Source organism: Taudactylus pleione, unplaced genomic scaffold (genome assembly GCF_031769625.1).
Source record: "Taudactylus pleione unplaced genomic scaffold, aTauple2 ptg002560l, whole genome shotgun sequence".
Taxonomy (NCBI): domain Eukaryota; kingdom Metazoa; phylum Chordata; class Amphibia; order Anura; family Myobatrachidae; genus Taudactylus; species Taudactylus pleione.
The window spans coordinates 388,131-404,183 of NW_028286941.1; the positions used below are offsets into that span (position 1 = coordinate 388,131).

Below are 16,053 nucleotides of genomic sequence, written 5' to 3' on the forward strand. Positions count from 1 at the left end.
GACACAAGAAATTCGTCCTTCTCGAGCCCCGTAATAACCGAATGAAGGGACTCAGTCTTGAACTTGTAAGCACGTAGATAAGGATTGAGATCCTTGAGGTTCAGGATGGGCCTCACCGAACCGTCCGGCTTGGGCTCTACAAACAAGCTGGAATAAAATCCCTGTCCCCTCGGATGGGTTGGAACATGGACCAACACCCGTGAAACCAGGAGCTTGTCTATAGCCTCTTGAATCACAACCCGTTTGACTCCTGCCACTGGTAAACCGGTTGTGAAAAATCGAGGAGGGAACTGGAAATCAAGTTTTAATCCGTGAACAATGATGTCCCGGACCCAAACGTTTGGAAAAGATTGGATCCAGTGCTCCTTGAAATCTCGAAGACGAGCTCCAACCCTGGGATCCCCCAGGTGAGAGGGAAGCCCATCATGCAGAGGGTTTTGTTGAAGGCTTACCATCCTGGAGAGACGAGGATGCCTCTAGAGCCACAAGAGATAGTGGGACCTCCCCAGGAATGACCTCTGAAACTTCCCGGAACGCGAAAGGACGGACCCGCTGAAGGCTTACGAGGAGGCGGAGCTGGACTTACCACCAGTGGCATGAGAAATCCACTTATCCAGTTCAGCACCGAAAAGCACCTCCTCCGTGAAAGGAAGAGCTTCCACTGCTCGCTTGGACTCTGCATCTGCCTGCCATTGTCGCAGCCAAAGGGCTCTGTGAGCTGAGACTGACAAAGCCGAGGACCTAGAGGAGAGATTACATACATCCTTAGCTGCTTCCCCAAGAAAAGCAGCTGACTCACCAATTTGATCTGCCAAAGGGATAAAGATCCTCAGCCGTTTAAACCCTCATAGCCTATGCTTCAATCTCCTGGTTTAACCCAGCAGCTCATTAGCACAGGGCGAAGTCACCCCAGCTATATAGTGTACATGGACTTCAATGTATTTTCCAATTTTCAGTCAGAAGATTGCTTTAGAGATATGGCTCCTGGTACCGGGAGAACCAAGAGCCTCTGAGGGCGGAGTCTCACAAACTTTCCTGCTATCTGTAGGAAAGGGATAAGAAGTTAAAATATTACGTGAAACTTTGAACTTTTAATCCGGGTGCTTCCAAGCAGAGGTAAGGATATTATCCAGTTCCTCTGAAGCTGGCAGCCTGTTTCCGTCGTTTATTGAAAATAGACGGCTTAGAAGAGACAGGATCTAAATCCTCCACATTTAAAACTTGGCGGATTGCAGTAATCTATGACTAACCTGGGATAACGGTTCAGACTCCTCCGATACCTGAACCTCGTCTGGATCTATAAATTCGCCCTCTTCTAGAGGAGGCATATCCCCTCATCATCTGAAACATCCCACCTAAGGGTTGCTGGAATAGGTCTCTTAGCTGGGCACTGATAGGACGTTCCTACAGAGGGAACCTGTGATGTCATCGCATTAGTGAGACCCTCTATAGATTTAGCTAGAGAACGTGCCCAATCTGGTTCAGGAACGGCAGACGTCTGAGATGTGGAAACCTCTCTTTCTCTGCGAGAAGCTTCCAGCTCCGCAGACGGATGTGACATAACCGCAGTAAACTGCTCAGCCCAAGAAGGTTGCGGCTGCGCTGATGCAGGAGTCTGAGACTCTGACATACATTTGTCACATGACAGAGAACTAGAAGATTGTCCCTATGAAAACTTTTCTGTACAATTCTTGAAGAAGAAAGTTTTCTGAGCAGCTTTTCACCCTTTTGAAGTCATAAAGCCAACAACACTGACACACACAGAGGTGAAAGGGACAGTGTAGTGACAAAAAAGTGTTTAGTGAAAAGGAGACAAGAGCATAGAGGGAGAATCCACCCCTGCCCCAAACAGCGCGGGTACAAGGACCAAACGCTGCCCAATACAGTAAGTGTAATAAACTAGAATTTACTTCTCCTCAACAGCCTGACCCCACTCTACATTCCCAGGTGTAGGTAAGGCAGCACTCTCCACACTGACAGTCAGCGTTCATCAGCAGCCAAAATGTCCGACAGCCTCTGTCTGGAACCACCGGGGGCAGGAGCAGAACAGCGAGTTAGGCTCCGCGCCACCCCACCCCGCAGGTATGGCATGCGTTCAGCGCTGTTGCTGGACACTCCGCCTACCGAATTCCTGGCAATCCTGCTACACAGGGTGCCAGAGCTTTACTAACCTTGCTGCCAAAAGCTGCCGGAGGGGCTAGCGGGGAGCCTCGACGTATGACACATGCAGGGCATCCAGGCAACGTTCAGAGACAGTTGTCTCATGTAGCCGAGGACCCCAGCGCACACCGCAAGCAACTGCAGCAGGGACCCCCCCGGCAGCTCCATCGACGTAGACAGCCAGGGGCAGATGCTGCCTGTCCATTCCTCTTGCTGATCGAGGCTTCTGTACTTTATTAAAAATAGAGAGCCCTAGAGGCATAAACTAGCCCCCTTGGGCACAAAATTAGACTGGCCTGGGGGTTTAGAGGGGGAGGAGCTAGCTTCTATTCAAGAATTTGAAAGTGCCAGCTCCTGGTTAACACACTACTATACCCCATTGTACTGAGACTCCAGTGTCCCCTAGTGGATGAAGGAGAAACAGGGGGTAGCAAGGATATAGGGGAAGGTAGTGATGTGGGATACAAGGGGCAGTGAGGATACAGGAGGGGGAGGTAGTGATGGAGGATACAGGAGGGGGAGGTAGTGATGGAGGATACAGGAGGGGGAGGTAGTGATGGAGGATACAGGAGGGGGAGGTAGTGATGGAGGATACAGGAGGGGGAGGTAGTGATGGAGGATACAGGAGGGGGAGGTAGTGATGGAGGATACAGGAGGGGGAGGTAGTGATTCTTTTCACGTCTCTCTCTACTAGGGGGGGGGGGGAGGACTACAGGGGGCACTACCAGGGGGCGATGACTACAGGGGGCACTACCAGGGGGCGATTGCTACAGGGGGCACTACCAAGGGGCATTATCAGGGGGCGATTACTACAGGGGTCACTAAAAGGGGGGATTACCACTGGGGGAACTACAAGGGGGGGGGGGATTACTACAGGGGGCACTACCAGGGGGGATTACTACAGGGGGCACTAAAAGGGGGGATTACCACTGGGGGCACTAAAAGGGGGGATTACCACTGGGGGCACTAAAAGGGGGGATTACCACTGGGGGCACTAAAAGGGGGGATTACTACTGGGGGCACTACCAGGGGGGATTACTACTGGGGGCACTACCAGGGGGGATTACTACTGGGGGCACTACCAGGGGGGATTACTACTGGGGGCACTACCAGCTGCTGCCATTTCCCACACTAGGCTTATACTCGAGTCAGTAAGTTTTCCCAGTTTTTTGGGGTAAAAGTAGGTACCTCGGCTTATATTCGGGTCGACTTATACTCGAGTATATACGGTACTTTAAAATTTGTCTAAAAAAAACATACCTAAGACTCACCATGTACTACACATTTCTTTTTTTCAACTCCCTCCTTTGTATTTTCTCTAAGGATATAACATCCCTAACTCTCCCGGCATCTCCCCTCTCTGGGCACACTGCCGCCCTATTGAGTCACTCACCTCCTCTAATAACTAATGAGATTTCTTTTCATCAAAAATTGACAATTACAGCCTCATTGTGTCACTATAAAAATGTTTACACACCTACAACTATATCTACTTCTCCATCCTCCTGCTTTTATTATCTGGTGACATATCACCAAATCCAGGCCCCACACACGGACAGCGGATTTACTATGGAATATATATCCTGCAAACCTCACATGTCTCCCATCACCCTCCAAATCAATAAATGTGCCTTATAGAATTCACACTTCATCACAACTTATTATATTACATCTGAACATCTCTTTACAGTAACTACTTTCACCAATTTCTACATTTACCTAAGACTGCTGGGTCACACGTTAACCAAATTCTCTAAATAGCCCTTCATTTAGTGGCTTCAGCTACCCGTCAGACTTCACGTAAACTGGTATAACAGCCATGGCTTTCCACAGACACCTACATATACTGTCACATACACTGATATAACAGCCATGGCTTTCCCCATACACCTACATATACTGTCACATACACTGATATAACAGCCATGGCTTTCCCCAGACACCTACATATACTGTCACATACACTGATATAACAGCCATGGCTTTCCCCATACACCTACATATACTGTCACATACACTGATATAACAGCCATGGCTTTCCACAGACACCTACATATACTGTCACATACACTGATATAACAGCCATGGCTTTCCCCATACACCTACATATACTGTCACATACACTGATATAACAGCCATGGCTTTCCCCAGACACCTACATATACTGTCACATACACTGATATAACAGCCATGGCTTTCCACAGACACCTACATATACTGTCACATACACTGATATAACAGCCATGGCTTTCCCCATACACCTACATATACTGTCACATACACTGATATAACAGCCATGGCTTTCCACAGACACCTACATATACTGTCACATACACTGATATAACAGCCATGGCTTTCCCCATACACCTACATATACTGTCACATACACTGATATAACAGCCATGGCTTTCCCCAGACACCTACATATACTGTCACATACACTGATATAACAGCCATGGCTTTCCACAGACACCTACATATACTGTCACATACACTGATATAACAGCCATGGCTTTCCCCAGACACCTACATATACTGTCACATACACTGTAATAATAACCATAGCTTTCCCCATACACCTACATATACTGTCACATACACTGATATAACAGCCATGGCTTACCCCATACACCTACATATACTGTCACATACACTGTAATAATAACCATGGCTTTCCCCAGACACCTACATATACTGTCACATACACTGATATAACAGCCATGGCTTTCCCCAGACACCTACATATACTGTCACATACACTGATATAACAGCCATGGCTTTCCCCATACACCTACATATACTGTCACATACACTGATATAACAGCCATGGCTTTCCCCAGACACCTACATATACTGTCACATACACTGATATAACAGCCATGGCTTTCCACAGACACCTACATATACTGTCACATACACTGATATAACAGCCATGGCTTTCCCCATACACCTACATATACTGTCACATACACTGATATAACAGCCATGGCTTTCCCCAGACACCTACATATACTGTCACATACACTGTAATACTAACCATGGCTTTCCCCAGACACCTACATATACAGTCACATACACTGATATAATAACCATGGCTTTCCCCGTACACCTACATATACTGTCACATACACTGTAATAATAACCATGGCTTTCCCCAGACACCTACATATACTGTCACATACACTGATATAACAGCCATGGCTTTCCCCATACACCTACATATACTGTCACATACACTGATATAACAGCCATGGCTTTCCCCAGACACCTACATATACTGTCACATACACTGATATAACAGCCATGGCTTTCCCCATACACCTACATATACTGTCACATACACTGATATAATAACCATGGCTTTCCCCAGACACCTACATATACTGTCACATACACTGTAATAATAACCATGGCTTTCCCCATACACCTACATATACTGTCACATACACTGTAATAATAACCATGGCTTTCCCCAGACACCTACATATACTGTCACATACACTGATATAACAGCCATGGCTTTCCCCATACACCTACATATACTGTCACATACACTGTAATAATAACCATGGCTTTCCCCATACACCTACATATACTGTCACATACACTGATATAATAACCATGGCTTTCCCCAGACACCTACATATACTGTCACATACACTGTAATAATAACCATGGCTTTCCCCATACACCTACATATACTGTCACATACACTGTAATAATAACCATGGCTTTCTCCATACACCTACATATACTGTCACATACACTGTAATAATAACCATGGCTTTCCCCAGACACCTACATATACTGTCACATACACTGATATAACAGCCATGGCTTTCCCCATACACCTACATATACTGTCACATACACTGATATAACAGCCATGGCTTTCCCCAGACACCTACATATACTGTCACATACACTAATATAATAACCATGGCTTTCCCCATACACCTACATATACTGTCACATACACTGATATAACAGCCATGGCTTTCCCCAGACACCTACATATACTGTCACATACACTGATATAACAGCCATGGCTTTCCCCATACACCTACATATACTGTCACATACACTGTAATAATAACCATGGCTTTCCCCATACACCTACATATACTGTCACATACACTGATATAACAGCCATGCTTTCCCCATACACCTACATATACTGTCACATACACTGATATAACAGCCATGGCTTTCCCCATACACCTACATATACTGTCACATACACTGTAATAATAACCATGGCTTTCCCCGTACACCTACATATACTGTCACATACACTGATATAACAGCCATGGCTTTCCACAGACACCTACATATACTGTCACATACACTGTAATACTAACCATGGCTTTCCCCATACACCTACATATACTGTCACATACACTGTAATAATAACCATGGCTTTCCCCAGACACCTACATATACTGTCACATACACTGTAATAATAACCATGGCTTTCCCCATACACCTACATATACTGTCACATACACTGTAATAATAACCATGGCTTTCCCCGTACACCTACATATACTGTCACATACACTGATATAACAGCCATGGCTTTCCCCATACACCTACATATACTGTCACATACACTGATATAACAGCCATGGCTTTCCCCATACACCTACATATACTGTCACATACACTGATATAACAGCCATGGCTTTCCCCAGACACCTACATATACTGTCACATACACTGTAATACTAACCATGGCTTTCCCCATACACCTACATATACTGTCACATACACTGATATAACAGCCATGGCTTTCCCCAGACACCTACATATACTGTCACATACACTCTAATACTAACCATGGCTTTCCCCAGACACCTACATATACTGTCACATACACTCTAATACTAACCATGGCTTTCTCCATACACCTACATATACTGTCACATACACTGATATAACAGCCATGGCTTTCCCCAGACACCTACATATACTGTCACATACACTGTAATAATAACCATGGCTTTCCCCATACACCTACATATACTGTCACATACACTGTAATAATAACCATGGCTTTCCCCAGACACCTACATATACTGTCACATACACTGTAATAATAACCATGGCTTTCCCCATACACCTACATATACTGTCACATACACTGTAATACTAACCATGGCTTTCCTCATACACCTACATATACCGTCACACACACTGTAATAATAACCATGGCTTTCCTCATACACCTACATATACTGTCACATACACTGATATAACAGCCATGGCTTTCCCCATACACCTACATATACTGTCACATACACTGATATAACAGCCATGGCTTTCCCCATACACCTACATATACTGTCACATACACTGATATAACAGCCATGGCTTTCCCCAGACACCTACATATACTGTCACATACACTGATATAACAGCCATGGCTTTCCACAGACACCTACATATACTGTCACATACACTGTAATACTAACCATGGCTTTCCCCATACACCTACATATACTGTCACATACACTGATATAACAGCCATGGCTTTCCCCGTACACCTACATATACTGTCACATACACTGATATAACAGCCATGGCTTTCCCCATACACCTACATATACTGTCACATACACTGATATAACAGCCATGGCTTTCCCCAGACACCTACATATACTGTCACATACACTGTAATACTAACCATGGCTTTCCCCATATACCTACATATACTGTCACATACACTGTAATACTAACCATAGCTTTCCCCATACACCTACATATACTGTCACATACACTGATATAACAGCCATGGCTTTCCCCAGACACCTACATATACTGTCACATACACTCTAATACTAACCATGGCTTTCCCCATACACCTACATATACAGTCACATACACTGATATAATAACCATGGCTTTCCCCAGACACCTACATATACTGTCACATACACTCTAATACTAACCATGGCTTTCCCCGTACACCTACATATACTGTCACATACACTGTAATAATAACCATGGCTTTCCCCGTACACCTACATATACTGTCACATACACTGTAATAATAACCATGGCTTTCCCCATACACCTACATATACTGTCACATACACTGTAATAATAACCATGGCTTTCCCCAGACACCTACATATACTGTCACATACACTGTAATAATAACCATGGCTTTCCCCAGACACCTACATATACTGTCACATACACTGATATAACAGCCATGGCTTTCCCCATACACCTACATATACTGTCACATACACTGATATAACAGCCATGGCTTTCCACAGACACCTACATATACTGTCACATACACTGTAATACTAACCATGGCTTTCCCCATACACCTACATATACTGTCACATACACTGATATAACAGCCATGGCTTTCCCCAGACACCTACATATACTGTCACATACACTGATATAACAGCCATGGCTTTCCCCATACACCTACATATACTGTCACATACACTGTAATAATAACCATGGCTTTCCCCATACACCTACATATACTGTCACATACACTGATATAACAGCCATGGCTTTCCCCAGACACCTACATATACTGTCACATACACTGATATAACAGCCATGGCTTTCCCCAGACACCTACATATACTGTCACATACACTGATATAACAGCCATGGCTTTCCCCATACACCTACATATACTGTCACATACACTGATATAACAGCCATGGCTTTCCCCATACACCTACATATACTGTCACATACACTGATATAACAGCCATGGCTTTCCCCATACACCTACATATACTGTCACATACACTGATATAACAGCCATGGCTTTCCCCATACACCTACATATACTGTCACATAAACTGATATAACAGCCATGGCTTTCCCCATACACCTATATATACTGTCACATACACTGATATAACAGCCATGGCTTTCCCCATACACCTACATATACTGTCACATAAACTGATATAACAGCCATGGCTTTCCCCAGACACCTACATATACTGTCACATACACTGATATAACAGCCATGGCTTTCCCCATACACCAACATATACTGTCACATACACTGATATAACAGCCATGGCTTTCCCCAGACACCTACATATACTGTCACATACACTGATATAACAGCCATGGCTTTCCCCATACACCTACATATACTGTCACATAAACTGATATAACAGCCATGGCTTTCCCCATACACCTATATATACTGTCACATACACTGATATAACAGCCATGGCTTTCCCCATACACCTACATATACTGTCACATAAACTGATATAACAGCCATGGCTTTCCCCAGACACCTACATATACTGTCACATACACTGATATAACAGCCATGGCTTTCCCCATACACCAACATATACTGTCACATACACTGATATAACAGCCATGGCTTTCCCCAGACACCTACATATACTGTCACATACACTGATATAACAGCCATGGCTTTCCCCATACACCTACATATACTGTAAAATAGGAATCCAGCCATCTGTCATCCTAACCCTCTGTCCCACGCTCACTGTCTACCCCATCCGTGTCACCCCTGTCTGTCTGCCCATTCCCTCTAGAATGTAAGCTCTCATGAGCAGGGCCCTCTATCCTCTTGTGCTTTTCCTTTCTTTACTTATATTATCTGCTCTATACTCAAAAGCACCTAACCCGTGACTTTTGCCATCCTGCTTCTGTTGCAGCAGTGTATATACCATGTACTTGTCTTGTAGTGTCTTAAACTGTATGACACTGTTTTCTTGGTCTGTGCACTATGTCTGTGCACTATGTGGCGCCATATAAATAAAGGATAATAATAATAATACAGGAGGGGGAGGTAGTGATGGAGGATACAGGAGGGGGAGGTAGTGATGGAGGATACAGGAGGGGGAGGTAGTGATGGAGGATACAGGAGGGGGAGGTAGTGATGGAGGATACAGGAGGGGGAGGTAGTGATGGAGGATACAGGAGGGGGAGGTAGTGATGGAGGATACAGGAGGGGGAGGTAGTGATGGAGGATACAGGAGGGGGAGGTAGTGATGGAGGATACAGGGGGGGAGGTAGTGATGGAGGATACAGGAGGGGGAGGTAGTGATGGAGGATACAGGAGGGGGAGGTAGTGATGGAGGATACAGGAGGGGGAGGTAGTGATGGAGGATACAGGAGGGGGAGGTAGTGATGGAGGATACAGGAGGGAGAGGTAGTGATGGAGGATACAGGGGGGGAGGTAGTAAGGATACAGGGGGGGAGGTAGTGATGGAGGATACAGGGGGGGGAGGTAGTAAGGATAGAGGGGGGGAGGTAGTGATGGAGGATACAGGAGGGGGAGGTAGTGATGGAGGATACAGGGGGGCAGTGAGGATACAAGGGGGGAGGTAGTGATGGAGGATACAGGTGGGCAGTGAGGACACAGGGGAGGAGGTAGTGATGGAGGATTCAGGAGGGGGAGGAAGTAGTGATAGAGGATACAAGGGGGGGTAGTGATGGAGGATACAAGGGGGCAGTGAAGATACAGGGTGGGGTAGTGGTGGAGGATACAGGTAGGGGGGAGGTAGTGATGGAGGATACAGGGGGGGAGGTAGTAAGGATACAGGGGGGGAGGTAGTGATGGAGGATACAGGGGGGGGAGGTAGTAAGGATAGAGGGGGGGAGGTAGTGATGGAGGATACAGGAGGGGGAGGTAGTGATGGAGGATACAGGGGGGCAGTGAGGATACAAGGGGGGAGGTAGTGATGGAGGATACAGGTGGGCAGTGAGGACACAGGGGAGGAGGTAGTGATGGAGGATTCAGGAGGGGGAGGAAGTAGTGATAGAGGATACAAGGGGGGGTAGTGATGGAGGATACAAGGGGGCAGTGAAGATACAGGGTGGGGTAGTGGTGGAGGATACAGGTAGGGGGGAGGTAGTGATGGAGGATACAAGGGGGGGTAGTGATGGAGGATACAGGAGGGGGAGGTAGTGATGGAGGATACAAGGGGGGGTAGTGATGGAGGATACAGGGGGCAGTGAGGATACAGGGGGGGGGTAGTGATGGAGGATACAGGAGGGGGAGGATGTAGTGATGGAGGATATGGGGGGGGTGGAGGAAGTGATGAGGGGGAGGCAGCACCCACCTCCATGGACACCCTCCAGCCCTGCATGGCGGAGTAGCCGTAGCTCAGGCTCAGGTTGCCGCCGTCGCTGGAGCTCTTGCTGGTGCTGGGCTGGGACAGGTAGGCCCCCATCTCCGGACACGTGCGGTCTCTCAGCGGCTCCCGGCGGAATCGGACGGTACAGGAAACGGAAGTCTCTGTGGAGACTGAGAGGAGACGCTAGGGGCAGAGGGGGACGGAGGGGGCGGGGTCACCGGCCGCCATCTTACATGTGGGCAGAGGGACAGGCAAGGGGACGGAAACCTCTGTCCTGGTATTGGGTGATGGGCCCTACTCCGGACGCATCATCATCACCCAGTACCGGGACCCTTGTCCTCACCCGGAATGTGACCCGTACCTCACACTGACACCGCACGCCAGGAACCGTCATGGCGGACCGATACGCCTATATTCCTCTCTACTTCCGCCAACGTCACGTCCTTATCAACGGCGGCCTTAGTGACAAAGCGGGACCCCATTCCTACACCGTGATCTCATGATACCGCCCCCTGTACTCATATACCCCTTATTATATATACCTTATATACCCCTCCCTACCCTCTCATTATACCCCTTCCTGCCCCCTCATTATACCACCTATACCCCTTATTATACCGCCCCCTGTAAATATTATACCTCATATACCCCTTATTATACCACTCCCTGTACTCATACCTTATATACCCCTCCCTACTCCCTCATTATACCTCATATACCCCTTATTATACCGCCCCCTGTACTTATTATACCTCATGTACCCCCTATTATACCGCCCTCTGTACTCATACCTTATATACCCCTACCTACTCCCTCATTATACCCCATATACCCCTTATTATACCGCCCCTGTACTCATACCTTATATACCCCTACCTACCCTCTCATTATACCCCTTCCTGCCCCCTCATTATACCACCTATACCCCTTATTATACCGCCCCCTGTACATATACCTCATAAGTATACCGCCCCTTGTACATATTATACCTCATATACCCCTTATTATACAGCACCATGTACTCATACCTTATATACCCCTCCCTACCCCCTCATTATACCACCTATACCCCTTATTATACTGCCCCCTGTACTTATTATACCTCATATACCCCTTATTATACCGCCCCTGTACTCATACCTTATATACCCCTCCCTATTCCTTCATTATACCCCTTCCTGCCCCCTTATTATACCACCTATACCCCTTATTATACCGCCCCCTGTACGTATTATACCTCATATACCCCTTATTGTACCGCACCATGTACTCATACCTTATATACCCCTCACTACTCCCTCATTATATCTCATATACCCCTTCCTGCCTCATTATACCACCTATACCCCTTATTATACCGCCCCCTGTAAATATTATACATCATATGCCCCTTATTATACCGCCCTCTGTACTTATTATACCTCATATACCCCTTATTATACCACCCCCTGTACTCATACCTTATATACCCCTCCCTACTCCCTCATTATACCCCATATACCCCTTCCTGCCCCCTCATTATACCACCTATACCCCTTATTATATCGCCCCCTGTACATATTATACCTCATATACCCCTTATTATACCGCCCTCTGTACTTATTATACCTCATATACCCCTTATCATACCGCCCCTTGTACATATTATACCTCATATACCCCTTATTATACAGCACCATGTACTCATACCTTATATACCCCTCCCTACCCCCTCATTATACCACCTATACCCCTTATTATACCGCCCCTGTACTCATACCTTATATACCCCTCCCTATTCCCTCATTATACCCCATATACCCCTTCCTGCCCCCTCATTATACCACCTATACCCCTTATTATACCGCCCCCTGTACGTATTATACCTCATATACCCCTTATTGTACCGCACCATGTACTCATACCTTATATACCCCTCACTACTCCCTCATTATACCTCATATACCCCTTCCTGCCTCCTCATTATACCACCTAGTCCCCCTGTACTTATTATACCTCATATACCCCTTATTATACTGCACCATGTACATATTATACCTCATATACCCTTTATTATACCGCCCTCTGTACTTATTATACCTCACATACCCCTTATTATACCGCCCCCTGTACATATTATACCTCATATACCCCTTATTATACCGCCCCCTGTACTTATTATACCTCATATACTCCTTATTATACCGCACCATGTACTCATACCTTATATACCCCTCCCTACTCCCTCATTATACCTCATATACCCCTTATTATACCGCCCCCTGTACTTATTATACCTCATATACCCCCTATTATACCGCCCTCTGTACTCATACCTTATATACCCCTCCCTACCCTCTCATTATACCCCATATACCCCTTCCTGCCCCCTCATTATACCTCATATACCCCTTATTATACCGCCCCCTGTACTTATTATACCTCATATACCCCTTATTATACCGCCCCTGTACTCATACCTTATATACCCCTCCCTACCCTCTCATTATACCCCATATACCCCTTCCTGCCCCCTCATTATACCACCTATACCCCTTATTATACCGCCCCCTGTACTTATTATACCTCATATACTCCTTATTATACCGCCCTCTGTACTTATTATACCTCATATACCCCTTATTATACCACCCCCTGTACTCATACCTTATATACCCCTCCCTACTCCCTCATTATACCTCATATACCCCTTATTATATCGCCCCCTGTACATATTATACCTCACATACCCCTTATTATACCGCCCTCTGTACTTATTATATCTCATATACCCCTTATCATACCGCCCCTTGTACATATTATACCTCATATACTCCTTATTATACAGCACCATGTACTCATACCTTATATACCCCTCCCTACCCCCTCATTATATCACCTATACCCCTTATTATACCGCCCCCTGTACTTATTATACCTCATATACCCCTTATTATACCGCCCCTGTACTCATACCTTATATACCCCTCCCTATTCCCTCATTATACCCCTTCCTGCCCCCTCATTATACCACCTATACCCCTTATTATACCGCCCCCTGTACGTATTATACCTCATATACCCCTTATTGTACCGCACCATGTACTCATACCTTATATACCCCTCACTACTCCCTCATTATACCTCATATACCCCTTCCTGCCTCCTCATTATACCACCTATACCCCTTATTATACCGCCCCCTGTAAATATTATACCTCATATACCCCTTATTATACCGCCCTCTGTACTTATTATACCTCATATACCCCTTCTTATACCACCCCCTGTACTTATTATACCTCATATACCCCTTATCATACCGCCCCTTGTACATATTATACCTCATATACCCCTTATTATACAGCACCATGTACTCATACCTTATATACCCCTCCCTACCCCCTCATTATACCACCTATACCCCTTATTATACCGCCCCCTGTACTTATTATACCTCATATACCCCTTATTATACCGCCCCCTGTACATATTATACCTCATATACCCCTTATTATACCGCCCCCTGTACTTATTATACCTGATATACCCCTTATTATACCTCATATAACCCTTATTATACCGCCCCTTGTACTCATGCCTTATATACCCCTCCCTACCCCCTCATTATACCCCTGCCTGCCTCCTCATTATACCACCTCCCCCTCCCTGCCCTCATTATACCCAATATTACCCTCTCTGCCCCTTACTATACCGCCCCCTGTACTCATTCCTTATATACCCCTCCCTGCCCCCTCATTATACCACATACCCTTCCTGCGCCATCCTTATTCCCAAAATACACCTCCATGCCCTCATTATACCCCATATCCCCCTCCCTGCCCTCATTATACCACAAATCGCCCTCCTTGCCCCTCATTATACCCCATATCCCTCTCCCTGCCCCTCATTACACTACATATCCCCCTCCCTGTCCCTCATACCACATATTCCCCCCTCCCTTTCCTTCATTATACCACATATCCCCCTCCTTTCCTGTCCCCTCATACCACATATGACCCCTTCCTGTCCCCTCATACCACATATCCCTCCCTGCCCCCCCCCATATCCCCCTCCCAGCCCTCATACCACATATTCCCCCTCCCTTTCCTTCATTATACCACATATCTCCCTCCTTTCGTGCCCCCTCATACCACATATGACCCCTTCCTGCCCCCTCATACCACATATCCCTCCCTGCCCCCTCATTATACCCCATATCCCCCTCCCTGCCCTCATACCACATATTCCTTCTCCCTTTCCTTCATTATACCACATATTCCCCTCCTTTCCTGCCCCCTCATACCACATATCCCTCCCTGCCCCCTCATTATACCCCATATCCCCCTCCCTGCCCTCATTATACCACAAATCCCCCTCCTTGCCCCTCATTATACCCCATATCCCTCTCCCTGTCCCTCATACCACATATTCCCCCTCCCTTTCCTTCATTATACAACATATCCCCCTCCTTGCCCTCATTATACCCCTCACTACCCCCTCATACCCCTTCCTGCCCTTCATTATAACCCCCTCCCTGCCCCTCATACCATATACCCCCCTCCCTACCCTCATTATACCCCATATCCGACTGCCTGTCCTCATTATACCCCATATCGCCCCCTGCCTCTCATTATACTATATATCCCCCTCCCTGTCCTTCATTAAACCACATACCCTCCTCCTTGCCCTCATTATACCCCTCATACTCCATACACCCCTCCCTACCCTTCATTATACCCCCATAACCCCCTCCCTGGCCCTCATTAAACCCAATATCCCCCTCCCTGTCCCTCATACC

The 16,053-nt window shown here is 46.3% G+C and overlaps 1 protein-coding gene across 1 annotated transcript in view; it reads right to left on the reverse strand.

Annotated features, from left to right (window-relative positions):
* PPM1G (protein phosphatase, Mg2+/Mn2+ dependent 1G) overlaps nt 1-11,464 on the reverse strand; it is a 68,532-nt gene extending 57,068 nt beyond the window's left edge. The window contains exon 1 of the mRNA XM_088466142.1: nt 11,259-11,464. Within this exon, the coding sequence (XP_088322268.1) occupies nt 11,259-11,369 (111 nt within the window). The 5' untranslated portion in view covers nt 11,370-11,464. The remainder of the gene's footprint in view (nt 1-11,258) is intronic.
* Between the last annotated feature and the right edge of the window lie 4,589 nt (nt 11,465-16,053).